This window comes from Gavialis gangeticus, unplaced genomic scaffold (genome assembly GCF_001723915.1).
Source record: "Gavialis gangeticus isolate Ggan-Ray unplaced genomic scaffold, GavGan_comp1, whole genome shotgun sequence".
Lineage (NCBI taxonomy): Eukaryota > Metazoa > Chordata > Crocodylia > Gavialidae > Gavialis > Gavialis gangeticus.
Genome location: NW_017729033.1, coordinates 18785119 through 18812388, shown reverse-complemented (window position 1 = coordinate 18812388; position 27270 = coordinate 18785119). Strand labels below are relative to the sequence as shown.

The 27270-nt window shown below is 39.4% G+C and overlaps 1 protein-coding gene across 5 annotated transcripts in view; it reads right to left on the bottom strand.

The window, feature by feature from the left end:
• Positions 1 to 3790: 3790 nt before the first annotated feature.
• NSD2 (nuclear receptor binding SET domain protein 2) overlaps positions 3791 to 27270 on the bottom strand; it is a 146299-nt gene continuing 122819 nt past the window's right edge. For 3 of the 5 annotated variants that reach the window (XM_019525936.1, XM_019525938.1, XM_019525939.1), the window contains exons 11-23: positions 22726 to 22857; positions 21298 to 21421; positions 20176 to 20376; positions 18718 to 18897; positions 17539 to 17695; positions 16580 to 16785; positions 15781 to 15884; positions 14815 to 15084; positions 14442 to 14558; positions 12461 to 12602; positions 11644 to 11750; positions 9467 to 9671; positions 3791 to 7614 (exon numbers count right to left, since the gene is read on the bottom strand). In XM_019525936.1, the coding sequence (XP_019381481.1) occupies positions 7346 to 7614; positions 9467 to 9671; positions 11644 to 11750; positions 12461 to 12602; positions 14442 to 14558; positions 14815 to 15084; positions 15781 to 15884; positions 16580 to 16785; positions 17539 to 17695; positions 18718 to 18897; positions 20176 to 20376; positions 21298 to 21421; positions 22726 to 22857 (2214 nt within the window). In that variant the 3' untranslated portion in view covers positions 3791 to 7345. Of the gene's footprint in view, positions 7615 to 9466; positions 9672 to 11643; positions 11751 to 12460; positions 12603 to 12722; positions 14278 to 14441; positions 14559 to 14814; positions 15085 to 15780; positions 15885 to 16579; positions 16786 to 17538; positions 17696 to 18717; positions 18898 to 20175; positions 20377 to 21297; positions 21422 to 22725; positions 22858 to 25799; positions 25930 to 27270 lie in introns of those variants that run through there. The other 2 variants (XR_002099208.1, XM_019525940.1) reach the window with 2 other exon arrangements.

The following is a 27270-nucleotide window of genomic DNA, read 5'->3' as shown; positions in this document are numbered from 1 at the left end:
TCCCTACACATTTTCCTCTTTTCTGAATTGTGCATGCTTTTTAGCACTAAACTCATTTATTTATTACAGTGCTTACCTCCTAGGGCAGGGGTTTTCAACCTTTTTTTAGTAAGTGTACCCCCAGCAGTGGGATGCAGAGTGGCAGCAGCGTGGGGCGGTGGGTGGTAGCCACCACCACCACATGTGGAATTTCCGCCTTCCTCCCCCACGTCCCGTTGGCCAGGCGGCACCCGTGTGGCTCGCAGAGGGGTGCTGCTATCCTTGCCCTGTCCCTGCTTCTGGGAGGTGGTGGCATGGGGTGGTGGGTAGCAGCACTCCATCCCCACCCGCCCGTATCCCCGAGGGCCTTTCCAAGTATCCTGACAACCCCTGTCCTAGGGGAATGGCCTAACGCATCACTTACCTCCTCAAACTTCCTGCAGCACCCTTCAAAGGATCTCGAATCACCCTGGTTGAGAATCACTGGTCTGGAGCAGTGTTCCTCAGCCTGTGGGTCACACCCAAAAGTTGGATGCAAGAATATATGAAAGGGTGACAAACTTTAAAAATGTTTTCTCCTTTAAAGGAGAAAAACCATGGGAAACTGGCTTTTCCCTTGCAGGTTGGCAGAGTTCCAGCCTACAAGGGGCTGCTTGGGCCCCCCCTGCCCCACACTAGGGGCAGGGGCAGCAGGTTGGATGTAAGGGGCACTGGGTTGGGACTGGCCATGGATGTTTACAAATTAGAGTGAACCGATGAAGATTTTCTTGGCCGATCCTGATAGCCATACTGGCCAATACCAACCCAATAACAGATTTACAGGAATGCAGCCCGGCCATTTGGAGAAAAGACTCCTGCTGGTAACTCTGTGGGGGAGGAAGGGGCATGGGGGAGGAACAGATCAAGGCCCCCATGGTGAGGGAATAAGTGGAGCAGGCGTTGCTCAGCCAGGGCGGTAAACGCAACCCTGGGTCGGGGCATGGGGCAGAGTCATAGGCAGCTCATCCAGGGGGTGTGGGGGAGTAGGAGGGTGGCTCCCTGCTGCTGCGTGAACACTTTGGGTGCGGCATGGGAGGCATGCGTTCCCCTGGATTTGTATGCAGGGTGAGGGCACGCTGCCTGCTGCAGAATTGGGGCCAAGGGCTATTGCAGACTCTTTCCAGCAGCGGGGCTGGGGCTACACTCGAGGCAGGGTGGGCCTTAGCTGTGTAGGGTGGGTGGCAGTAGTACTAGGGGGAGGCTTGGGAGACTATTGCCACCCCAAAATTTCCCGTAGCCAACCCTCCCAGTGATGCTGCCCACCTGGCGCAGCTGAGCCTGACCTGCCCTCACCCGCCCTGAGTGCAGTCAACCCCCACCAGGAAAAGGATGGTGCAACCCCTGACACCAAGCCCACAGCAAGCAGCCCACTGTCACCCCCTGCACAAATCTGGGGGGCACATGAGCATGCCATTCCCCCCCAGCTTTGTGCACGATGGTACCCTGGGGGCATCCCTGGGGGTGCCTGCAGCAGCATGGAGCTGCTCCCTCTCCTCACCCCCTACACCCCTGCATATGCTGCCCATAGCTCTGCCCTGCACCCTGCCCTTGAGTTACATTCACCAACCTGTCTGGGCAGCGCCTGCCTCTGCCCCACTTCCTCCCTCACCCTGGAGGTCTTGATATGTGCCTCCTCACACCCCATCCCTCCCTCATAGACTTACCAGCTGGATGCTGCTCTCCAAGCTGCCAGACTGCATTCCTGGCTGTGTGCATGCTGCAGCTGCGTGCACACATGCAACATTTATCGGTGACCTTTATCAGCCAAAAAAAGCCAAAATAATTTTATTTTCCCGTTATCGGTGCTAACCTGATACGCAACTGATATATTGGTGCATCTCTATTAACAAGTGGGTCCTGGTACAAAAAAGGTTGAGAACCACTGATCTAGAGGGAGCCTGGGTCCTCTGCACTGGAATCAGGGAACTCCACCTGCAGTGATGCCCACGTTCAGGAGGGGCGTTAAGACTATAGAGACTGTCTCCTTGTTCTCACTTTTTGACTAGGGATGGAAGTTACACATGAAACAATTTAAGGAATTAGAAACTGGTTTAAACCTGTAACAGAACAGAAGTTCAGTGCATATTAACTGCTTTCAAACTGGCCTGGTTTAAGATAAACCTGGATGGATGCAGTTATTAGACTTAACTGATTTAGGTTAAACTGGTTTATGGAACGTCTGGCTCAAATCTTCTGGAATCAAGCTCACTCGCAGTTCCCCAGCATCCCAGGAGGCTCTGGAGTTCTGGGCTGTGCTGTCAGCTCCAACAAAGCAAGGTCAGCCCAATCTGCAGCTGCCACAGAGCTGAGGCATTCAAGCCTCATCTTCCCAGCCTGCTTACTGCCTGGACCTACTACTTACTGCCTGGGTCCCCCTAGCCCCAGGCTGTACAGCAAGGAAATGAAAAGTCCCTGCAGTGGCGGTAGCTTTTTGCTTCCCTGCCCCCCTTGCAGCCCAGTGAGTTGGGCAGGGATTGGCTCAGCCTCGCCCTTTCCATAGTTTCCGCCTCCTAGAGGTTGGGAATATACATCCCCCCACTCCTGCTTGAAACTCGCTCCTCCAGGTGGAGTCTGTGGGGAAGCCCCCGCCCAGAAGCTTCTCACCTGCCCCCCTGCAGCTCTGAGCCATGCTGGGATCCCCCAGCTATCACCTCCAAGAGGGGTGAGGGAAAGGGGGGTGAGGAGGTTAGCCGACCCCCCAGTCAACATCTGCCTGGCACAGAGGGGAAAGCACCCACCGGTGGGCTCTTCCCACAGCTCAGAGCTGGGCTGGGGAGTGGGCTCAGAGGCTGACAGCTGGAGGAGGGTTGGGGCTGGTGTGAGCCCAGCCTGGCTGGGAGGGGGGACAGGACCCCTGGTGGGTGCTTCGCCCCCCCAAACCCCAGCTGCAAATCAGGCCTTGGCTGCTGGTTCAGCAGCCTTAGGCAGCCTGGCCATGAGGGGTGGTGCACGAGCACTCCAAGGCTTCTGGCCTGGGCCAGTGCAGGCCTTGCCCTGTCTTGGGCAGTTCAGTTTGTTACTGGCTCAATCTAGGCAGCTTAGAAAAAACTGCAAAGATTGAATCCATTTTGCCTCTGGTATTTTGGACCTCTGTACTTAGCCCTTGTGTCTGATGTTGTTCCCCCCTTACCCCCTGCAGGAGTTACTGAAGACAAATTCTTCTGTTCAGTCTCTGTGGCCCTGGGTTGGAGCATGCTCAGCAGACATTTTTCAGAGACATTTCAGAGAATCCAGCTGTGAAACACCCTCTCCAAGTCAAATGTCAAGCTCCTTCTCTGGACCTTGGGGACACCAGACCTCCTCAACAGAACTACTAAAAATATATATTTTAACATGGGTAATCTTGTTCTTGGAACTGTCTAAGTATTTTTGCTGAAACTTTAACAACACCCTCTGGCCTGATATGGAAAATTACAGCCCAAACAGTTAAAAATGTGGCAAGTGACAACCAACTGAAAACAGGATCTTACAGTGGGGAATGTTAGGCTGCATTGTCACCACTTGCTAAAGAAAAAACATGAAAGCAGAGTTTGAAAGCATAAACATATCACTTACAAATGAAGCTTAAAAAGTCGAAATTCCAGCCAACCACTTAGGAAACCCTGTACACCTCAAATTTGCATGATAAAATCCTAGTATTTTTAAGTCTCATCAATATAGCAACAAAGTGACGTATTTGCACAATATATACTGTTTCACTTTTAAATAATTACTGTAAGAATAAAACCCACTATTTATTTCATTTCCCAAACAAAAACTGGCAATTTCAAAATAAGATAACTAGGAACGAACTTTAATAAGACACCAAAATTTTCAAAGGGTCAGACAAGGAATAATATGACTCAGCAACGCAGAGCATTCCCATTAATACTTCTCCAAATAACTCCAGTATTTAAAGTATTTCGAATACTCCCCTAAAAACTGGCTATGGCTGCAAACTACAAAACAAAGCTGCAATCTAATTTAATTATTCTTTCCAAAGTGTAGGAAAAAACTTCTGATATTTTTTTTTTTTTTACCTGAAACTATCACTTCCATGCTCACTCATCTGATCAGGAAGCAACAGCATATTTGGGATTTACCTAGTTTATACCAACTTTGTACAAGAGAAGTAACCAAAAAGAGAAAAATAGCCATAATTTGATGGATATGACAATAAGTAAACATTTTGATCTAATTTACGATGACCTATTCAGGTTGCAATTAGTATTTAGAAGATTTTACAACCAAATGGCCAATCTTTACATATGTTGGCTACTAAAAGCTACTGTGTCATTTTTACACTTTGGTTTTTAGCAGGAATATTTCCACTGTATTTGACCTGTGGAAAAGGAAAATGTAGACATGGCTCTTTTTCAATTAAAGCAGATTCTTCTCATTCTAAGACAAAGTGTAGAAGTCTCAGTGAAAAAAGAAATCCAAATTCTCCTGAACCAGGTACTAAATTATATCAAATTACACTTCAAGCAACCCTGCTAAGCTAACAGGCTGTAAGGGCTTTGAACTGAGACAAAATTTGGTCTTTATTTTTAAGCTATCAATTTTTTAAAAAGAGATGACCAATAAAAGCTGGATTTTCAACTAATTTTGCTAACTGTAAGCACACATCTATAATTTATTCTTCTCAAGGATGTATGTCACTGTCGGCCCAAACATTTTAGAATTCTTGGTTAGGTGGGAAGGAAGCAGAAAAATATAGTCACATATAACTAGCAGAAAACCACTCTCCAAAGGTATATGCGTGAATTTAATGCACATGAGAAAAGTATGGGAATGATAGCCCTGGAGACTGAAGTCTTTATTTTCCCACAGACAAATACAGCATGGGTGACTGTAGTGCATGCAGCCATGCTGAAATGCTGTACATCCTGACCTAGGAGTGAAGTGGGAGGTTTCATATTTCATGATCATGCAGTTGCTGATCTCAGCAATGGTGCCAATTACCACCAGTTGTACGGTGATTTCTTTGACATGGATATCTGCCCATTAGAAACCAGTCTGTAACTATTCCAAGGCACTGGAACTCTTACAGCAAGATGAAGAGGTACAAAGCTATGAACAAGGTAAAAATGTAATACAGACATTTTTAAAATACTAAAATGTCAAGGTAAGATTTCATAATAACTTATTTAAAAAGTATTTTTATAAAGCCGTCCTCACAGGGAATGTTATCCAAACAAATATCGAGCTATATGTCTTGATAATACCAAATTCCTTCATTTTGCTCTAAAGTGACCAGGAAAAACATTTTTGCTTTTGCTTCCCCCCTCCCTTTCCCTTCAAAAGAATATCTAAGCTCCCTTCCCCAACGCTGAAAAAATATACAAAACATCTTTTTGGTTTTGATTTCAGGCACCTGGCTATGCTTTAGCCTTGGCAATGCAAGTAAGAACTTTAGGACAAAAGAACAGTCCCCTCAAACATCCTTCAGAAACCTTCACAATTTTTCCACATGTGCAAGGCTTTGTATATTTATCTCGTAAAAGTAGAAATGTCATAGTGCTAACAAATGTAACACTCTCCTATAGTGAACTGGCTACTTTCAGCCAAGGATTATTTGAAAAAGGGAAGAACAAACCTTCCAACAGTATTTATAAAATTTTGATCCACAAAACAAAGCAGTTGCTCTATTACAAAAGAAATTAAAAAAAAAAAAATCAGTTCTTAGCACAGAATAATGGTACATTTTAGAACTTCTGCAATAAAATCTAATAAAAAAGTAAACATTCTCATGTACTGGGAACAGATGTAGATTTCAATCATTCAAATAACTAGAACTGCAATTAAACCCTGAAAAATACTTTGAAAAAATATACACTTTATAATATAGCTATGCTTCATTTAAAAAAAAAAAAAAAGCTACACAGAGTTTCTGCACTAGTAAAGGCACACTAAGCTAGAACATATACAAATTATTAAATGGTCATGAAGGCGCACATTGTGTTTCCATGGGGTACGTAATGACTACACAAGTCAAAACTTGTTTATAACACTGCCTCACTGCACACCAATTACACATACAAGGTAGGAAATGGTAAGCAAAATTATTTAAGATATTTTCCTTCACCATTTTTTCCTAGTTCTACAGTGATTTCCATTAAACCTAAGTATTGTATATGCACCACACTGAAAGTCTGGAACCTAACAGGGGTCAAGAAAATAAAAGTGTTACTGAAACAATTTCTGAGCTCTTCAGCGAGAAAGGAATGACAAAGTCTGTTCTTGAAGTCAAGCAGTCAGTTTTATAAATGCTATTTAGAAAGGGACAAGTAGGTCACATTTATTATTTTAATAATTGTGTTTCTTTAAAATTCCAGTTTATTTTGAAAATAATTTCTACTGACTTATCATTCTGCAGTTCACTATCAAGTCACTATTTCTCACACTATCACAAAGCTGCAAGATTTGGATTGAGTGCAAAGAAATGCTTGCCTGTGAACTTTTTTATTGGTTTTAAGAAAAAATAATGAACTATTCTCTTAATATTAGGTGTTGTAAGATTCTTTTTATTTATTAAGAACATAAAAATCCTAAATATTGGGCTGAGATTGTAAAACAATATCCCTTTAAGTCCAGACTTGTCAACTCTGTAAGATCAAGTGTATTTCTATTTACCTGACATGAAATACAGGAAAAAACAGTATAGAAAAAAAATCTTTTATAAGGTTTTCCCTCTCTATGACAGGTGAGCTTTTTTTCACCATGCACTGTACTTCTTGATGAAGGATATTAAAAATATATTTAAGAACAACTAGACAACCATTTTATAAGAGCAAGAACAAATTAAAAAGTGTGTTGATTATAATCAGATAAGCACCTGGGTTGTAAATGGCACTCAAATACTTGCTCAACAATTCACTCAAGGCAAGCAGATATAAATTGGGACTGCAGACCAAAAAACTTGACACCTAATAATTTCTTTCAAGGGTATACTATTTTAAACATCGCTGGATGGCAAATACTACCTCAAAACCTACATTTATAATGTGCCTACCTGCTTTGATTTAACCTACCTCCAACTTGAAAAATATTGGAGGGAACCTTATACATTCGTAACAATTCAAGTGTAACTGTAATGCTGAGTAATAAGTTTGGTTTGTCCTGAAAAATTCTGAACTATGTATGCCACAGTTCGTTATCAGTGCAGATGCAGCAGAAGACTGCTGTGGTTGGCTCAGTGGATTAAAAAAAAACAAAATAAAAAATGCTTCCCAATCCCCTCCCAAAATGTAACCTTTACAGAATATATGTAAAACCATGTCCTTCCCTGGCCCTATTCACAACTTATCTACAAGATAGTGTTGGCAGTAGATACTGCAGTCCATTACTATTTGCATTCAGCTCTCATCCATCTGGTCCTTTGTCTTCTCTTGCGCTTCAACTTGGTCATTTTTCTGGGGTGTCTCCGAGTCTTCTGAGTTGCAACAGAAGCTACCCCAAGAACATGTTCAGAGCAGCATAACTGTCCCTTTAATGTAGAATTTAGTACTGTCCCATCTTGGTGCTCCTTGCAGAAAGAATTTGGGCAGAAATGGCAAAAAGACATGGAAGGTTTGCCACACACATCACAGTGGTGCCACGGACACTCCCACTTTCCTGCAATCGAACAAAGAAGAGAGGAAGAATAATGTTTTTCTTTTCAGTTATGAGAAGAAAGCTTCATGTTGCAAAAAGGCCAGAAAATGCTTTGTGTTGAATGTCTGCTTTAAAAAGCACAGAAATAATTATAAAAAGTGTAAGCGGGGATAGCAATTTTTCTGGCTAAAGACTCACTGAAAGCTAAATGTGATGCCATACACCTCTAGATAAGCTGAGCAGACTACTTTACATGGACTGCTTGACCCCTTACCACTTAAATACAACACAGATCCAGTCAATATAAATAATTCAGTTCCCTGAAATATTTTCTAATGAGTTCCAACCCAGCACATTAAAAGCTTTCCACTTTTCAGTAGAAACTTCTGTTTACATGGAAAGTAAATTAAAATGTATTCAATTTCTTGCCCATCGCTTTCGTTCTGGCTAATAAATGGTATCCAGAAACCTCTCCCCATTCCAGATGTTATTGCACAGTACCAAATGTACTTGTATTGGTCACATTTTTATGTTTACCTGTCTTCTTTCTCTAACAGCTTCTGACCTCTGAACGGCAACAAACTACAGAAAATGAACTATAAGCAGAGCTTCTTCTGTAGTACCAAGTGAAGAGTGAATGCTCTCTTAACCTTATCTGTGTGGATCCATGCAGCCTTGAACCCATCTAAATAAAAGGTCCTTGTAACTGCATATATACCCTATGGGCCACCTGAGGATATCTTAAGATGTTGTAACTTCAGCTGCTCATTTATAAATCACTGTAGGCAACCACAAAAAAATGCAATAGTGCCCACTGCTCCCTTCCAAGAAAACTTTGAACTGGCACTGGAAATTTATCTTAGAGGTTACAACATTTAGTATTTAGTCTTGTCATCTTTTCAGACCCGTTGGTTATTTTCGTTTAAGGTGCCATTGAGCCTTGCCCATGGGGCATCCTGGGGCTTTCGGCCACAGCTAGTCCCAGTCCGCTAGTATCATTCCATGCCCTTTCTGTGAACCGAAATGATGGAGAAAGGTGAACATCTTTGGTAATGTCCAATACAAAGTGCTTTTACCAATAACACAAGGAAAGCCCAGGACAGAAGTCATCTTACAGGAATGCGTATCTCAGCATTTTCTTCCAGCACCAATCAGCCAGAGGAATCAACATCAAATTCCTGGTTTCAGCCAAGGAACTCAGGGACTAAAAGCCAGATGGGTTTTAAGGTTCTGAGAACAGCTACAAGTATATGGATTTAACAAGTCATTGTTGCTGACAGGTCCTAATAACAAGGAGTATGGCAAGCCATCTTCCAAGAACCTGCTCAGCTTGATTATACTCCTCCAATTAACAGCAGCATACATTTGGAGAAGGGGACACTTCATTACTGAGGGGATCATGGATTTCAACAATGAGTCTAGGCAGCAGACTACTGTACTTAAGTCTCTTTCCTTTTTGAGCCAAGTTAAAAAAAGCAGGGGAATTAAAAAAGGAATCATGAATCTCATGACTTTTCCATGAATGCAACTGTGTTTAATATATTTCCCATGCCTTAGTGAAGGGGCTCTAGGTGCCAGGGGCCTTCTACTTGACATGAATACCCCTACCTTAATGTAGTGACGTGGACTTATGTGCCTGGCTTGTCTAGAAAGGGATAAGAATACTGGGCATTTCCCTATCCAAAAGAAACTCTTGTCATATTTATAAACTACTGCCTGAAGAATAGGAACTTTCCTCAATTTTAAGGAAGAATTCTTTTAAAGATGCAATGTGATAGGCAAATATTTCTTGTAATCTATTGGTTTACACATTTGCAGCACAGGTTTTATCACAAACAGCCTCCTTCCCCGCCACTTCATACGTGCTACTCACCAAAAGGACGTTTCACCAAACCAAGACAGGAGAGATGATAAGTTTTAGTACAAGATTTCCTGTCACACAAAACAAGTTGTCCTCCATCACCACAACGGAAACACTCGTCTTCAGACTGTTTCTTTCCTTCACTTTTTGTTTTACGTCTCCGCGTTCTCTTTTTGGTCTTTTTGCCTTTTTCTTCTGAAGCATTAGTGGAAGAATTCTGTGGGAAATTACAGTTTTAAAAAAAAACCAAAAAATTGAAAAATTAAGATATTTCACTGAGAGAGAAGAGAAGCCTATAACAACCAACAGGAATTTCCTGGTAGAAGAAGTTAAGATAATTAGTGCTTCAAGTTCCCAGGGGAACTCTGTTGGTGTTGACTCCCATGGAGGCAGTCTCACAAGCAAAGCTTAAGTTTGATTCAACATAGGGACCAAGGCAGCTTCTAGTTCTTAAAGGATATCCTCGTAGTTCAGAGCTAACAACACTTTGCTAGGACAGCATGAAGAAGCTTGCTCATGGCCACCTATACTGTGCATATCCTGCAGATAAAAGCCATCAGTCTTTGGGCTGTCAACTTTTTCTACTTGCAGTAAAATATTAGACAGAAAATAGAAATATTTCAGAAAGCAAATATTTTTCAGTGCAAGCAAAAAATGCTGTAAGCAGAGGCCTGCTGGCTGCTCCCACACAAACCCTGATGCACAAGAGCAGGAGGAATGCTCAGTAACACAGGTAACACCAAGATGGAATAATACCTTTTAACACAAAATATCACTTATAATTAGCCTATCAATCAAAATGTCTAAAACAGTGAAGGAAGTATAAGTAAATGACCTAATAAATGACACGACCTAATTAATTAACCACAGCTCTAGTCACACTACAAGTTGGAAAGATTTCAGATTTTCAAGTAAAAGGAGATTATTGGAATATTACAGCCTGGTTTGAAAAATACAGATTGTAGAACCATGAGTTCCATGTATCAAGACTATGAGTTTTGGTTGGGCGAAAACATCCTATTTGAAAAGCATTCACTCTAGCATCAAGTGATGGAGAAACCCTTGATTCAATGGTTTGGTATACTAGTGTTCAATGATTTAGTATCCCGTTAGGCATTTACATTTTTCTTCAAGGACGGTTAACTTCCACTTATATTTGCTGGATCTTATTATTATTACTTCTGGGTCTAAATTAAAGAACCTTCTTGTATCAAGAATTGTCTTTCCATGAGGGTACATATTTCTATTAGGTCTCTGTCGCTGCAGCACGTGGAGATTTTACATGCAGAAAGTTAACGGTCATTGACAACATTATTTCAGGATGTGGATGTAGTCTTGTATATGCAATATTATTATAACTTATTACTCAAATAAGCATACTTTATCTAGCAATCCAGACAGCTCTATAGAGATGAGTTACAATTTTTTTCCTGGTTCAGTGCATACACAGATGACAAGCTGAGGTAAGATTATTCCTCTTCTAAAAAGATAAAAATTGGTGTATTCTGCAATTGCACATCCTCCCTCTGAAGGACCAGTCACTGAGCAGTGTCAAGGACCATGTTACTGAAAAGGTGGATAGTCTTTCCATGGTTAAGAAACTGATTTTGCTTTCCTATGCCAGTTCCCTCAGTTCCACAGTAAATTTTCATTCCAATGTCTACGTGTGACCAGCGCCAGGAATGTAATGTTTAAGCAAATCTAAGGTAATTCCTAGATCATTTCTAGGAACGGTCATTTCTAGATATAAGTACTGAATGGAGGAGGGAACCTAGTGACAGACGAGGAGGAAAAAATTGAATAATTTTGATCTCACAGTCATGCCTCCTGTCATTCATGTGTAGCATGGCAGGAAGTGCAATTGTGGGGAACATGCAAATACCATTGTGCTTTTAACTGCATGTCTGCCAAGGGCCTCAATGTCCCCCCTCCCCTCCCAGAATAACTGCAGCAATACATGATGCATCTTTCACCCTTAACAGTAACATTTCTGTAATGTCAGAGAAGTTTGATAGTTTTCAGAGCATGTTGCTTTATTTGCTGAAGTTTTCCTACAGGTATTATAATTTTTCACTAACACTCTAACCCCCCCCAAAACTACAAAACAAAATCTGTAACTTTTTTTTGAATAGCTACAGGATTTTTAGTTTTGAAGGGTACTTTTTAAATTCAGGCTATATTTTACATACCTTTGGTCTGTCCCCAAGAAATCCACTGCAGTTTGGGGCACCACATTTACAGACAGTTTTTTCATTGCCCAGACAGTCGAGATTGTAGTTGAAAGTCAGCTCTGTCCCTGAGTAAGAGATAAGACTGTTTATCATACGCTTTACTAAACAAAGTACAAGGTAAGGACTATCCACAATCAGCACTAATCCACAAATAAGTATTCTACTCTGCTTTGCCCATTTTAGCACTTGCTCTGCAATTAGTATTTTTACTTCTGTCTCTCCATCCTTTACAAGCACTGATCATTATTAGGTACATATCCAGCAGAGGCTTTTCATTTTTTTCTTATGTCAAACATGTTTTTACATAATTAACTTAAAATCATTTATACGCACAGGGCTGAGAAACAAACTTTTCTTTTAATATACTGTTTCCTCTGTTCCCCTTTACCCGCTCCCTGCAATTACCTGGCATGTCCATTCATTACACCTAGTCTTAAATATAGTTTAAATTCCTTGAAAAACCATATTTTGCTGTACTGAAAAGGAGCTCAATATAGGTAGTAACTGGATCCTTTAGGAGCTTCCATCAGATGAACAAAAAGCAGCCATTTTAAGGTTTGTCTAAGGCTCAACAGTAAGAAAACATTTACTAGAGAAAAAGAAAAACTTGGTATTCTCCTCTCTATGAAGAGAGAACGCACTGAGTTCCATGGGGAACTTTGTGCCAAAAGTAATCAGTTAAATCACACCAGAACTGGCTTGCATTGATTTTTATCTGATGCAGACAGGCAACAGGTTTAACATTTCATACTAAAAACCCCAGACACTCATATACCTGCAGGAATATCACACACAGCAAACAGGCCTACACGTGTATCTCCGTTTACTGTCCATTTTAGAGTCTCACAATTTGGTTGGCAGCTGTGATTCATAAAACGAGAATAGTTTCCTTTGGGACCAGCATCAATAATACGATCCTGAAAATTAAAATAGTAAGAGAATGATTTCTTTTCTCTCATGAAAATACGCAATTTCCAGAATTGCATACAAACATGTAAAGACATAGACAGTCTTGTCAGTCAGCAATATATAAGTACCTCTATTTTACTTGTTGTATTGAAAACTGTAGCGCCTCATATGAACTGGAATGGACGCTCCCAAAGCAATACCATGATCTAGCTCACGCTTCCACAGTATTTATCACAGCCACATGGCAGGATAAGCTTTCTTGTGAGCAAGTGGTTCAGAAAACAAAAGAAAAATACCCTAAAAATAATAAAACCTAAATGAATCAGTTTTCCTGTATCTGAAACCTTATTATATTTATTTTGTTAAGTAACACACTGAATGGCATTGGTCAATTTGCTATTGACTTGCAGACATTACAAATTCCTTGCTGTTTTTTTTAGCTTATCCTTGTGTAAACCCAAATAAGTTTTTAGTAAGTAGTCTTTAAGAAAGTCCAACCCTACATGCAACTGCCTTTTAACCTCTTTACACCTCCAAAGCTAGAAAACACAATAAAAAAAAAAAATCTTGAAAATAGCTGACAGTTTTGATTTGATTCTTTGACCAGCTGTTTAGCAGCCCTCTCCATATCTCCATGAAAAACAACACCACTGTGTCTCTTAAGAAAAAGACAGTAACTTTGGGGACAAATAACAAATTTACAGTTAATGTTTAGGGGGTTGGACCTTGGACGAATAACTGATGCTGCATTCTGCTGAACTGGAAAGCAAAACTATTTAGAGTTTGTGGCATGCAGCGGTTATTCTAAAAGCAACATATTACAAGCAGAATGTGTTTTAATTACCTTACTAAAGTTTCCTCCTGAATTTAGGGTGAGTTGACATTGCACATGTGCAATTACTATGACTATGTGCCTGGAAATTAAGCAACTCTGTTGGCAGACGGCCATACAGGCTTAATGGTCATTTACATGCACAAACAAGGCACACAAAGGAGCAGACTTATTTTAAAAAACCCTGACCCTTACTGACCGACCACAGGTTGTCAGTTACCAGTTACAAGTTCCAGAGCCCCAGTACTGCTATTTAACATACTGTATTGGTGTTTTCTCATCCTTTACTGAATTACTTGGTTGGTCATGGCAGGATCTCCATCAGGCAATGACCTACTCCTTTTACAATGCTAACAGGAGAAATAGTGACAGTAGCTGCGAAGACACAGAACACTATCCTCATATGCATTGTGAAGACAGCGAGGGCTGAGCAATTATACAGCCGGTAACACTAGGGAAAAGCTCCTACAAAAAGGAGTATGGTGTGCTTGGGGTCATTTTTTCCAGATCCAAACTTTGCTGTGAACAAACAAAGAAATGAAGATGGCTTACTGACATGCTCTCAAGGTTACAATTTCCCACCAAGCCATATCATTTTTTAATAAAAGTGGTCTGTTAACAGTGGTGCTATTGTTTTGTGTGTACTTCAACTGTCTCCTCGCTATATCAAATAAATGTATATTTTCCCCACGATTTTAATCAGGTATATGCTTATCTTTGTTGTACTTGATGACAGACAGCCAAGTGCAGCCAACTGCAATCTGCATGATTCTACCATAGGTGTTTCTGACATGCTTATCACCTTGTAGATAAGTGTTGAAATGCAGAAGTCACAGAAAGAGTGAAAAACACTGTGAACAGATGATAAATCAAAGCAGATCAGACAGTTTAGTCTTTGGACCTATCAGTTACTGCACTGCTTTTCCACAGGAAAGCAAGTCAAATGTTTATCAGAATGTATTATTAAATAATAAACACATTATTACATGACAAGAGAAATATTAAAATATTGTACCTTATCTATAGTGAGCATATAGAAGTGAGTGATGTCATTTTCATGTGCATATTTGATTCTTGCCATACACTCCTCTTCATCAATTAGTTCACCAACATACTCATTCACAAACTCTCCCTGAAGGACAGAAGAGCATTGCTGGTAAAGGAATAAACCCAACCTAACAGTGCCACAAGTTAACAACTTGTTCTTTGGAGGGATGAGGGGCAGGGACGGGGGAAATTAAGAGCTCCACTTTGTTAGAGAGATGGTCACAATTGAGCAAATACTATTCCATAATTACACTGCACTTACACAAAAGACAGATTTGAATCTTTATCCCAAAAAAGAATGAGTGCCATAATGTGGAACTAGAAAGGGCTATTATCCATACCTTTTTTATGTCTCTCTTGGCAACCAAACCCCAGCCTTTGCCATCCGTTTTGATTATCTTTGTTTCAGGGTACTGACGTTTGGTAAAGCACTGATTCTGGCAGCGTTCTCCAGCTGGACAAACTTGTGGGTGACATTCATACATCAGCATCCGGTTTAGGCATTCAGAATCAAAGCCACAAGGGTTTTCATCTGTGGGTTTGCAGTTGCATTTGGGAATCTCAGAAATATCAGCAGTATAAATCTGAACCTTACCACAAGGTTTATTCACCTGAATCATACATAAAAATAGACCAAGTATTATTGTAAAACAGCCTGGTTTTTCAAGTGAATCCATCATAGGTTATTATCTTCCTGCTGTCACTTCAATCTCAACATGATGAAGTACTGAAAAAAAAAAAAAGGAAAGAAGCTTTCTTCTCTTCCTTTCCCTAATTTTAAAAAATGATATTATACACTCTGATTCTTGTAACCTCAGTGACAGACCCCTTTTCTGTTTCACGACTCTCATTAAATCCTGCAGCTTCCTCAAGATTTTTTAAAAGTAATTTTCCATTTAGCACCATGAAAATTCTTCTGGGTGTTCTCTGCTATTCTTTTGCCACTAGCACAACTGTCTTCTTTTTTATCTCTCCCTAGCTCAATCTGATCCCTGCAATCTATGCAAAATGCTTTAAAATCATTGTGTGCTGGCTGAACTATTTAACCTGCCCAGGAACCACTTCCGTTTCACAGCATGTCAATTAAAGGTCTGGACTTAATTCATATCATTACTCAAACACATTCTTCTCCTGTGAAGCCTTCCAGCAAAGCCCTCTGCCAAAGACCACCTAAAATTTCTTTTCCCTCCATGGCAGAAGAAGATTAGATCTGCATCCAGTTTATGATAAACTGGCCAACTGAGACTGAATTCCTTGAAGCAGAGAACATAGCTGAAGTGAGTGGGTTACGAGACACCTGTCCTTACCTTTATGTGTTTGTACGGTGGTGGTTTACGTTCATTCTCCTGGGTTTCTTTGGCTTCTCGCTGAAGTTTTATTTCTCGAAATCTAGCTTCAGCCTCTTGCAAAGCTGGAAAAACAAAACACCTGTATTGTTAGGACCTAGAGAAAGATTATTCCCTGCAGCCCAGTAACACTCCCCCCTCTTGTCCCTTCACTTTCCTTCTACTTGGTTTACACATCTCTATAATAGAGATGTCAATGGACTAACTAAATTCCTTTACAGCTCTTATAACATGACTAGTATTTATGCTCATTGATTGTTTTCCAGACAGGCAAAAATACCACCATATTGGTTAGACCAGGAGTACTCAATCCCCAGCCTGGAAAGCTGTGTGATGCAACCCATGGGGCTCCCCAAAGCTCCAGAAATTTGGCAGTGGGGAGTGGTAGCAATTAATGCCAAATGTGCAAGCCCCATGGGCCAGATGACATGGCACTATAAGCAGGATCTAGCTGGCCCAAGTCAGTGCACCTCCCAGCCCCATGGACTCAATCTGCCCTGCTGACTGACCCTGGACTACTCATTTTGCCAATAAGGCCAAAAGGCTGGACATCACTGACTTACCCTATATAATGCTAGAAGTAACAAAACCCAAATATTCAATCCAAACTAATGGTAGTGACTCGTATTCTGAATCACAAAACTGTTTTTTCCTCTTTTAGACTGCAAAACAAGATTACATAAAGTAGTTCTGGGCTCAAGTACAGTATCTTTAGAAATCGAAGCGTGCACAGACGCATATTATTTTTGCTTTGTTGTACCATTTTTGAAGACTTTTCCAATTCCTTTAATTCCTTGGTATCTACTCCCCCTGTCTCCCTCCATATATGGAAATACACGAGCTTGATGCGTCCAGTAATAATCCTTAGAACCAAAGAAAAACACAGGAAACTCTCCAATTTCATGCTTCATTTTCTGGATATTTGGGGGGACGTTTTTTGGATGGCAAACTTCTGCAGGCCACCATCTATCATAGGAGCACAAATAAATACAGCAGTTTAGTCAAATCCTTTCTTCACAAGACAGTTTAGCAACAGTAATCAACAACAACGACTGAACACTGTAGTTGGAGCGCTGCTTAGAATCAGATTTAAGAAAGCAAGTCACCAGACAACACAAAATGGTAAAACAGCTTTAAACCTACCATTGTTTAAATTCATTAAACAAGAAAAAGAATTAGGATAAGCAAGGTGAGGCCTCACATTTGCTTGGTGGCACATCTCTCTCTGTCTCCCTATGCAGCAATTAGTTTTGGACACCACATGCAACCAGTTCCAAACTTATAAAAAAGTGCCAGGCAATGGGCAGAAACTGACTGATTTAATGGAAATTTGAAAACCAGAAGAGGGAATCAGGCTACACAGCCTCTCCTGAGTCTGGCTAGCAAAACCAGATTTTGTCTGTGGACAACCATACATGACTATGACTGTCTACACTACACAAGAATGGTGACACCTTCCAGTGTGACACCACTCATAGCAGTTCTACCCACGTCCCAGTGGAGTTTAAAAGGCTGACACCTGAATGGCTAATCCCTCAGGCAAAAAAAGAAACAAATGTAATCAATTACAAAAATTATACACACTTAACTATTTGAACGTATCTCTGAAACTGAGGGTGTTACATAAGGGTGCAACCTCCAAACATTTCTACGCACAAATTAATTTTCTTCCAGTTATATTCAGCCCATATATAAGAACTACAAGTGCATTCATCAGACCTGTAATTTCCTAGTTTGACCCAAATGATATCCTGGAAACGGAGTTTCTTCCCTGCCCTGCAGTCATTGCAGTACCAGCTACCATCTGGCATTTCAATGTTTAAACAGTCTGGGTGAAATGCTGCAGGACATGACTCGCAGCACAACAAGCTACCGCCTGCACAAAGAAGACAAAGTTAGAAACGGGGGGGGAGGAATTTAGCATTTCAGTGCGATTTAAATCTGTATAATATGTAACTATAAATGCAGTCTTTAAACTAGTTAAAACATACTGATTGGTAACAAAGGCCTATTACTCATTTGTCTGTAAAAACCAAAGACAAATCTAACTAATTTCATTGACTGGAAGACTCAGATTACTATATTATACAAATTAGCAAGTGAACCAACAATCAAAACAGCTAGGATAATGCATCACAAATTGTAATTGGTTCGTTTTAGTTTAACAACTGTAGTTTAATTTATGCTAATGCTTCACAGGATGTGAAATTTTAATAAAAACGAGCCTCCACAGAATTTTTTCATTAAATCTTTGTTGAACAGAGGAATGAGATCACTGTTTTGTGTGCATGAATTATCAAGTAGGAAGTTAAGCAAGCTGTGGCTTAATAAGCTTCTACAATGTGTGTTTAATTTGTCAGCAGGTCAGGTAGTTTGTCTCTCTATGTTCTAATCAGCTCTGCACACAGGGCTGTGCTCAGTAAGTAATAAAATTTATTGCAGAATGTAAAAGCAAAAACCCATTAATTAGGAGCATATCAGCGATAACTAATACTGACTTAATTTACTGTTTTCCAACTAAGCCAAAAGCATCTCTTAAAATACTTATATTTTTACATACATATTAACAAAAGTAAATACAAAAGGCTTCAGTATGTTGAACACAGGGGAAGGAACATAATTAGTTCTCATTATGCCTCCCTGGCTAGCAATTAAATCAGATGTAGGATAGGCAGAAGAAGTATAAAGGAAAAACATTCTTTAAAAAAAAAATGTCTGCTTATCACCAGATACTTTAATATCTTCAACAAAATCTGATTAAACCTGAAGTGACTGTGCATGTCTTTGGCATTTTTATTTAGAGATCTTATGAAATCCAGGTGAAACAGAAAAAAAATGACACATTTAGATGTTGATGAGGCTTACAGCAAAGTAATAAAGAGCTTTCCATCAAGTTACCTTTTGAGCACACAAAGCACCAGCTCACATTGACATGCGCATGATGACTTTTTCCTTTCATGGCTGTGAAATGATTGGTACACACAATGCTGTTGGAAGCGATCACAGCACAGCCTGCAGCAATGCAAATGTCTCCAGCGTGGTAAGCCACAGGGCAGCGAACACACCGTATCATTTTGCCTAGCAGAAGCACAATACTTTAGTATTTATCTTTCAGACTGCTCTGCAGATGTAATCCAAACAATGCATTTTAATACTCTATAACACTGCTGACATATAGACAGTGTATCAGCTATTATATCTTCAAAACAGGTGCATCTGAATTCAGCCAAAATGCTTAACTAGCAGGTTTTTTTGCTAAATGATATTTAATTGTACTGATCTTCATATACTTATAACAGTACAGGAAAGCTTTCTGCAACTGTGCTTATCAAACAATATGCGTTCAAATTGTTAGAAAACTAGGTATACATACAAATAAGTACAAAAAGAGCTTCAATGCACTACTTACGTTTTATAGGCATATATGGATAAACTTGTCTATCATCCTCTTTATTTGTCATACCTACATTTTATATTTAGTTTCATTAGAAAGATACTATGTCTAATTACTGGTAACAGTTCTGTACTGTACTGTTGCTAGTATAATTAGAAAAGAAACTAAAAAAAATCCCCTCTAATGCTGATGGATAATTATGCATTTACTCCAAAGGGTTTTCCAGGTAACATACTATTGCATGCATGTCTGCATTACTGAAACTGGCAATCTACACTTGCTAAAGGACTGGATTTTGCTACTCTTAAATAATTACTTATTTTGTATGAATGGTTCAATTGCAAGGAATGGGACTAAATAAGTGTGGAAAGAACAGGTCATGAAATGGTAATAAAAGCAGCACATTGTGTCTTGCTATTTTCAGCCCATTTAATTCTTCTTCAATCACTTTTCTAATTTGAGCAAAGCATTCCTCCTCAAGTGGTTCTGAATTAGGAAGGAACCAAAAAAGTTGAAAACCAAGCATATAAAAATGTCTCATGTTCACATTTTTCAAAGAATCCTGTTTTTTCCCACCTTCAAAGCATGTTGCATCAAGTTGCGGGGGTTTTTTTGTTTGCTTTTTTAGTAACTGGCAGGTGCTCAGAAAGATGGGAATGCAATTATATTATCTATATAAGAATAAACATTAAAAAAAATCACATGGATTTTCATTCAGTGTTTAAAAGGTTATCATAAAATACTAAAGAACCCCACATAATGAACAAAGTTAGGCTTTGGTAAAAAAGCCCCTTTCATTACAACTAGAACCCTCCTACTAAAGAAGTATAATGGGCAGAACAAGGCAAATAGCTGAATTAGCAGAGGTGCATTTTATTCCTTATATTCTGCAATACTAAGCTGTAACTTAACAAATGCAGCTTAAAACTTTTTTCCTTAGATCTCTAACAGTTTAGCAATACCTTTTGACACTCTTGGATTTGAGGGGTTAGTAACATGACAGCTCAAGCAACTGTGGAGAGGACATCGAAAACCTCTGTTCTCAAACACAGTAAGATGAAATTTTTTTACACATGCTTCATGGTAGAATTTTCCGCAGTGGGATACAATACATCGTTTCACATCTGCCTTTCTCTCCTTACAAACAAAACAGGTGTGCACACCTAAATGATAAAAACAATAAAAATAATTCATGACATTTTCATCCTAGCTTCTGTGCTTAAGCCATATTTTGACTTACACTTTTTGGTATCAAAGATCTTCTAACCAATCTGGCCTAAAATGTACCAGATACAATTCAAATGTAATATAATGTTTAATAATCAAATCTTCATATGATCACTGACTTGGTAAAAGCCTCTCTCTAACAGTAAGTCAGTAGTATAGGCTGTGATCCTGCAGATCTTCAGATAGATGCACAAACTCCGTGAGAGAGTTTGCTAAGTTTCTTGCTGGCCCACCTGACTAAGAGACCATGAGAACTTCCACTATCCTGGAACACAGCATTTCTGTAACAAAATTCAGCACGTTCACCGTCTGACAATGTCAACAGGTGCTCAGTATCTTTTATGTCACACTGAAGTATCACCACTACTATATAGTAGGTTGTTACAAGATCAGAAGCAATGGAGACTAATAGCTACAGGCTGCAAGCAAATTTCTGAAGGAAAGAAGTGGACTGAAAGAAAGACACTGGAGGCAGAAACTAGAGAGAGGGAGAAGAGGAAAAAAAAGTGAAAGAATTCTTTTGCCTCCAGCTTTCACTTAATTTGAGGATTTCTCGAATCTGTGAGAGTTTTTGAATCTTCCATGATTAAACATGACAAATATCCTGGTCATATTACAACTACTATGCATAGAGTAAACCAGCTCCTAGTAAAAGAGGTCTTTGATGAGAAAAACCTGGCACCTGGATTTCCCAAAACTTATGCATTAAGGTAGAAAAACAGGAGTTCTCATGCTGCATGACACCAGAAGAATAGTAGGTATTCAGAAATACCTACTCTGAGCTAACAGGATTGGCAAGGACAAAAAAAATCTCAATAACACAGTGTTTTGTTTTAATTCAAAGAAACAATACTTGCCTGATGTACATTCACTACAGATGAACTTTCCTGCTGGTCTCCCAGACAGCCCAAGGCAGCTGACATGAAACGCTCCAAAACATATTCCTTCGCAAAGCAGGAGATCACCTGTTTTTTCACACAGCTTTTCCAACATAAAAGTATTGAGTGTTAAAGAAAAAAATGCATGTGGGAGAAATTACTTTCTCCATTCCTTCTCTCATAAACCTCTCCCCTCACATACCATTTTATTACTCTTAAAATCAAACAGCTTTACATGCAAAGGAAAGTAACATCATTCTACAAATATCAAAAGATTACTTTATTTCCAAGCAAACCAGGGACATGCCCGTATGATACAAGAAACAGTAGGTACAAGGTTAAATGAGGTAAACCAATATTAACAAAAATATTTTACACAAATTCTCTTTTATCTTAAATTACCATAATAGGATGAAAGAAAAAGCATTCTTTTCTCCCCCTTAGTTAGGGAAAGGACATTTTGGCCACTGGCAGATGTGAAAAAAAATCCAGCACTTTACTGGAAGAGAAAGTGTATCAGCTTGACCTGGCTCCTCCATGTCTGTATAGATCAGACTTGAGTTGGGCTTTTTGGTGTTTTTATCTAATAGCTGATTCAATCAGCTATTGAATAAAAATGCCAAAAAGCCCTGCTGAAGCATGTGATCTATACAGATGTTGGGTGAGCTGGGTCAAACTAATATGATGTCTCTTCAGGGCATGCGCTGCACTGAAAGTAAAGCTTTGGGGGAGGGGGTGGTTCCCATATCTGTAAGCGGCCCTCATGCCTAAATTGTCAGAATTAGCATGTGCATAGCTAACAATAGTCAGATTCCAATTGAGAGCCGTTTGTTCAGTGATTAACCAGCATGTTCAAATAGTGCACCTGAGATTAGATTTATTTGCAAGGAGCTGGGGAGAATTTTCTTGTTTGATCCATTACAGACAAACATATAGCATTACTTCATTTCCTAAGCCACAACTAACTTTTAAACAAAGAAACCATATGAACACTATTACTACTGCAAGCATTGCTATTTATTTGCATTATGATAATACCCAGAGGCTGCAAATCAGGAGCAGCGCCACCTCACTCTGTTAGCCACTGCTATTTTACAAATAGTGGAGACAATCTTTGCTTCACCGATTTAACTATAAAGCATTATCTCTCAGCATTTGTTTGGGGGAGGGACTGCATTCATTTTACAGATCTGCTACCTAAAAAGCAGCATAGCTAAGTGGATCCACTTCAGGTCTGAGAAATGACGCAAATTTAAGCTGCTGTCTTCAATCACTACGCTGTTCCTTCCTTGAGAGATGTAAAATAACTCAGGCTTGGACTAAACCTACCTAAACAACTTTATCTTCTACAAGCATCTCTGGAACGAATCTGTGAGCAATGAACAACAGCTCCAACTAGTCTCTCACCTGACATACATATTCTTTTTTTGCTGCAGCTCCTCGCTCAGATTTTTTAGATGATATAGATACTTCTGTCTGAGTCTCATCTGCACTTTCATAGGGAGACTCCGACCGCTCATCTCCTTGACCATCTGAGACCTAAAGATTAAATACATACATTAGATAACATGGCAGATATATAGGGACCAACACTGTAAAGGAAACATAGAGATGCAGTACTAAACTAAGATTTTCTGATGTTTACTTGCCTTTCCACCTCTAATAAGTTTTAGTTAGAACTACAGGTATGTGCTTGTGGAAACCCTGTAAAAAGAACTATAGAATCATTGTTTTTACAAATTAAACAAATCATATAAATAAAATACAATATTTCCGTGTGACATTTTATTTTAGACCCAGCACTCTACTGCAATTAGCTGATGGCCAATATGTTGTGTATCCCATAACCAAAAATGGATGCGTCGCGTATGAAACAGAGACAAACTTCCATGACTGTACTTCTTTGAAGAATGATGTCAGCATATTGCTGGGACTGCAAAAACAGAGCAAGCTTCAGATCTAGCCAGTAACAGGGTACAGCATCCCCGATTGCCTTGATTCAGTCTTAGGAAGACGTAAGTGAAATGCTGGGTGACTCATCAGGGACAACACTGGGAGGTAATTTCTTTTCCCAAGGTAGCCTCTGCATATTCCCTGCTATGGAACTCTAACAAGCAATGAAATCCACAAGGAGGATGAGGCACTAAGTTCTAATTAAACAAAGATTGCAAAATTCTCCTGTTAAAAGAGAACATAAAAAAATCTAGATGCCAAACCAAAATAACAGTGCAGCCTAAATGTGCATAAAAGTCCTTGGAGAGCTCTACAACAAAAGTATTATGGAACCTGGATTTCAATCCCACTTTAGCTCTACACTCAAATTAGAAGCTGGAGACCACAGATACCTGTCCCCCTAACCAGCAGCATGCGTCTCAGCACCCAGTTTAAGTCTCTTAGGGGAAATCCATAAAATTAATGGATTTAAAATTTATGGAAAACCATAATATTATTCTGTCTACACTGATGGAAATATCTTAAGGGTATCTGCCAGCAAGTTCCATCAGTTTGAAAAGTATTATTTTTACAGGGGACTACTAAAATCACAAAATAGTTTATTCCTATAGTCTGGAAACTCATCCCATCTAGGTCCTAAATCATGGCAAGCTAAATCGTGAATTCAGAGGTACACATTATTCAGCCTATGAAACCTGAGCTTCTGTGGTATTTAAAACTACGTTTAGTTTCATAGAGTAGGGGTTGCTAAAGGTGGAAAGAAACCTGGTAGACAGAAAAAAGAGCTTATTTAAAATGACAGAAGTACACAAAAAAAAATCTGAGCCATATACAGCAATGGACAGAGAAGCCAGTGGATGAGGGTAGGGGAGAAAGGTGTTTGAATATGCTCAAGTAACTTTGGAGTAGCTAAATGAAGTACAACATGATTAACAGATATCAGGAGGCTATTGTTTGAATAGGGAATTTCAAGAAACTGAAGTCCAAAAACACCAGTTACGGAAATTTAAAATGAATGGATAAAAAAAAAGGGAAGGTTGTAATTTTCATGTATTCATTGAGTTTAAGACCGAAAGAAGCCATTAAGTGACCTAGTTTTACCACTCATATCTCAGAGGCTATACAATTCTACCCAGTTTTACCCCTGTATTCCACTCAAGTTGTATTTAAAGTATATATTCTAGAGTTCTTGGATTGAAGACATCAAGAAAATCCACTACTTTCTTTGGCCAGACTGACATTACAGTCAGTAATTTTACTGCTATAGGTGGAAACCAGTCTATAACCATAACAGAACAGAAGATCAGCATGCAGACTGCTTTAAAAATGGTGGACCACGATCTAAGATTTCCACCCTCCCTGTCCCATCCCATCCACCCCCCAAAGGGTGAATGTGTGTTCTGTTTGCTATCAGTCTAAACTACACTGCTTACAGAAAAATCACATAAAGTTAGACTGATTCTGCCTCAGGCTTTTTGAATATCTGTACCTAGCCCTAGTCTGCTTTATTTCAATTAAGAGTCTGTCTACCTTCAGCTTCCAGCTACAGATTTTTGCTATGCCTTCGTCTCTAGAGTACAAGAGCACTCTAGTACCCAACATTTTCTCCCAGTGCTAGTATGCAGTAACCAAGTTCTTTCAGTCTTATTTTTGATAAGCTAAACAGACTAAGCTTCTTAAATCCCTAAGATATTTTCCCTGGTTCTCAAATAGATTGTATGGTTCTTTGCACCATCTCCATTTTTTTTTGACTTTTTAAAAATGTGGACAACAAAACTGGATGTAGTATTTCTGTTAGTCTCACTAAACGCTCTACCTAGAAATGAAAAAAAAAATCATCCTCCTACTTAGTACTACCCTCCTTATACAGCTTAGGATTGCAATAGCTATATTGGGAGCTCATGCTTAGTTGCTTGTCCAGTGACCAGAAAATCCTTTCCAGTTAGATTGCATCTGGTTTTAAAATACATTTTCTTGGAACAGTACAACTTGTCAAACAATCCAGACTGCTCTGAATTACATCCTTATCTTCATTTACATTTCTACTGACCTTAGTGTCAAATGCAAATTTATCAGAAGTGAATTTATTTATTTATTAAAGTGTTGACTAGCATCAAGCCATTTTACTGATCTCTGAAAAACGTGACTCCATTCAGTGCTAATACCCTATTTACTATTTCTTTTGTTTTTGAGATTTTTAGTTACCCAGTTTTTAAATCTTTTTCACAACTGCTTTGATATAATGCTAACTTTTTAAATAGAACACTTTTGAAAGTTTAAAAAGTTCTAAGTATATTGCCTCTATACAAAAAGCATATTCTGTCTATGTAAGAGCACAATTTTAAAGCATCCTATTAATCTACTAGGATGTTGCATATTTTGTTTTATACTTATACGAAAGATTTTTCTCTATTTCAAAAGATGCAAAAACATTTTTGTTGGCAGTTTCAAAAGTGCCAGCATTTAAAGGGTTAAAAGAAAGTCTGTAATTGTGAGCAAAGCAAATCAGTCGATATCGGGAGATGTACCTCATCTCAAAGGAGCTGGAAAATACTCTGCTTCATACAGTTTTATGTTGAAAACGGAATTTGAGTGTATTGCTAGTGGCAGCCATCTTGCTGAAAAGTGGCAGTTTGAGAAAGGCAGTATTGGAGTTTGCTGAAAAACAAAACAGTTTCCATCCTGGTTTAAATAATCTAACACACTTTAACAATGCTTAAACCTTTCATGTATTAAGGCTAAGTAGCACAAGCAGTAAAATGTTTGGCACGTTTTTTTTTCCCCGTGAGCTATTATGCTTCCATTACAGCTGGTCGAAAATGGTAATTTTCAGCAAAACAGCCAGGAGCTATTAGATTTTTCTTTCTGGTACCGAGTCCAATTGCTTTTAACAATTAAAAAAAAAAAAAAATCACATTTGAGAAAAAATCCACAAAATATCCCACTACTAGCTTCCCCTACAAAGTCCCCTCATCTCCAGCAAGCCTTCCCAATCTGAGAGAGCAAGCAGGAGCTGCACAGTGCCTTGAAGACTAACTTAACCTGTGCTGTATCAGGACAGATTTCTACCACCTTCTTGTGAAAACAAATAATCTCCCACCTTCCCCAGTTTCCTTTTCTTTTTCTTTAAGCCAGGGCAACATTAGTTGATTATCATCTCTAACCACAAATATGTTACAGTCACAAGCATTTGAATTTTTCTACACTGATCTTGATCTGGAAACTAGTAGAGACACTCAGACTAGTTATTGGTGTGATGTGATTATTAGCATCATCATGAAGAATCAAGCTCTGAATATCCAACTGCAGGAATGGACTCAAACACTTCAATATGGCAACCGGACAACCAATCTATATGAATGCTAATACCACTTTAACCCCTTCCTGGGACTCTAACACAAGACAGAAACTCTCCAATCTAGTATTGTTGCAGGACACTTGTATACAAGGCAAAAAGGCTTTTTATGCTACCAACCAAATACCTGTAGAGACTCATACACATGGCCAGAGAGGGTGGGCATGGAGTGGCACTACAGTATCCACTAAACAGGGCTCTGCTATATCTGCATTATTAGAGCCCTTAGACACTGAGCAAACCCAATACTATATTCATCTTATTAACTATCCATCTTGCACTAAACTACATAGAGTGAAGAAGGGGATTCCCTATTCATTTATAACTCAGTTTCTTTAAAATTAACAGTGTGAAACCCCAACAGATCTGAAATCTTAGCTTTTACTTTTTGTCTATAGTACAGTTCATAAGCTTATTTTGTCTCCATCGTGCACCTTATTAAAGATGGACTGCCTGCCACAACTTATTCTTCCCTCCCCCAGGACCTCTGTATTTTCAGCGCACAGCTTTCTTCAGTAGTCATTTAAAGAATGCAGCTGCTACGCTTTGAACTCTCTCATGATAAGGGTACTTAAGCACTGGAACATTTTACCTAGAAAGGTTGTAGACCCTCCGTCTCCAGAAGCTTTTAAGCGCAGATTAAA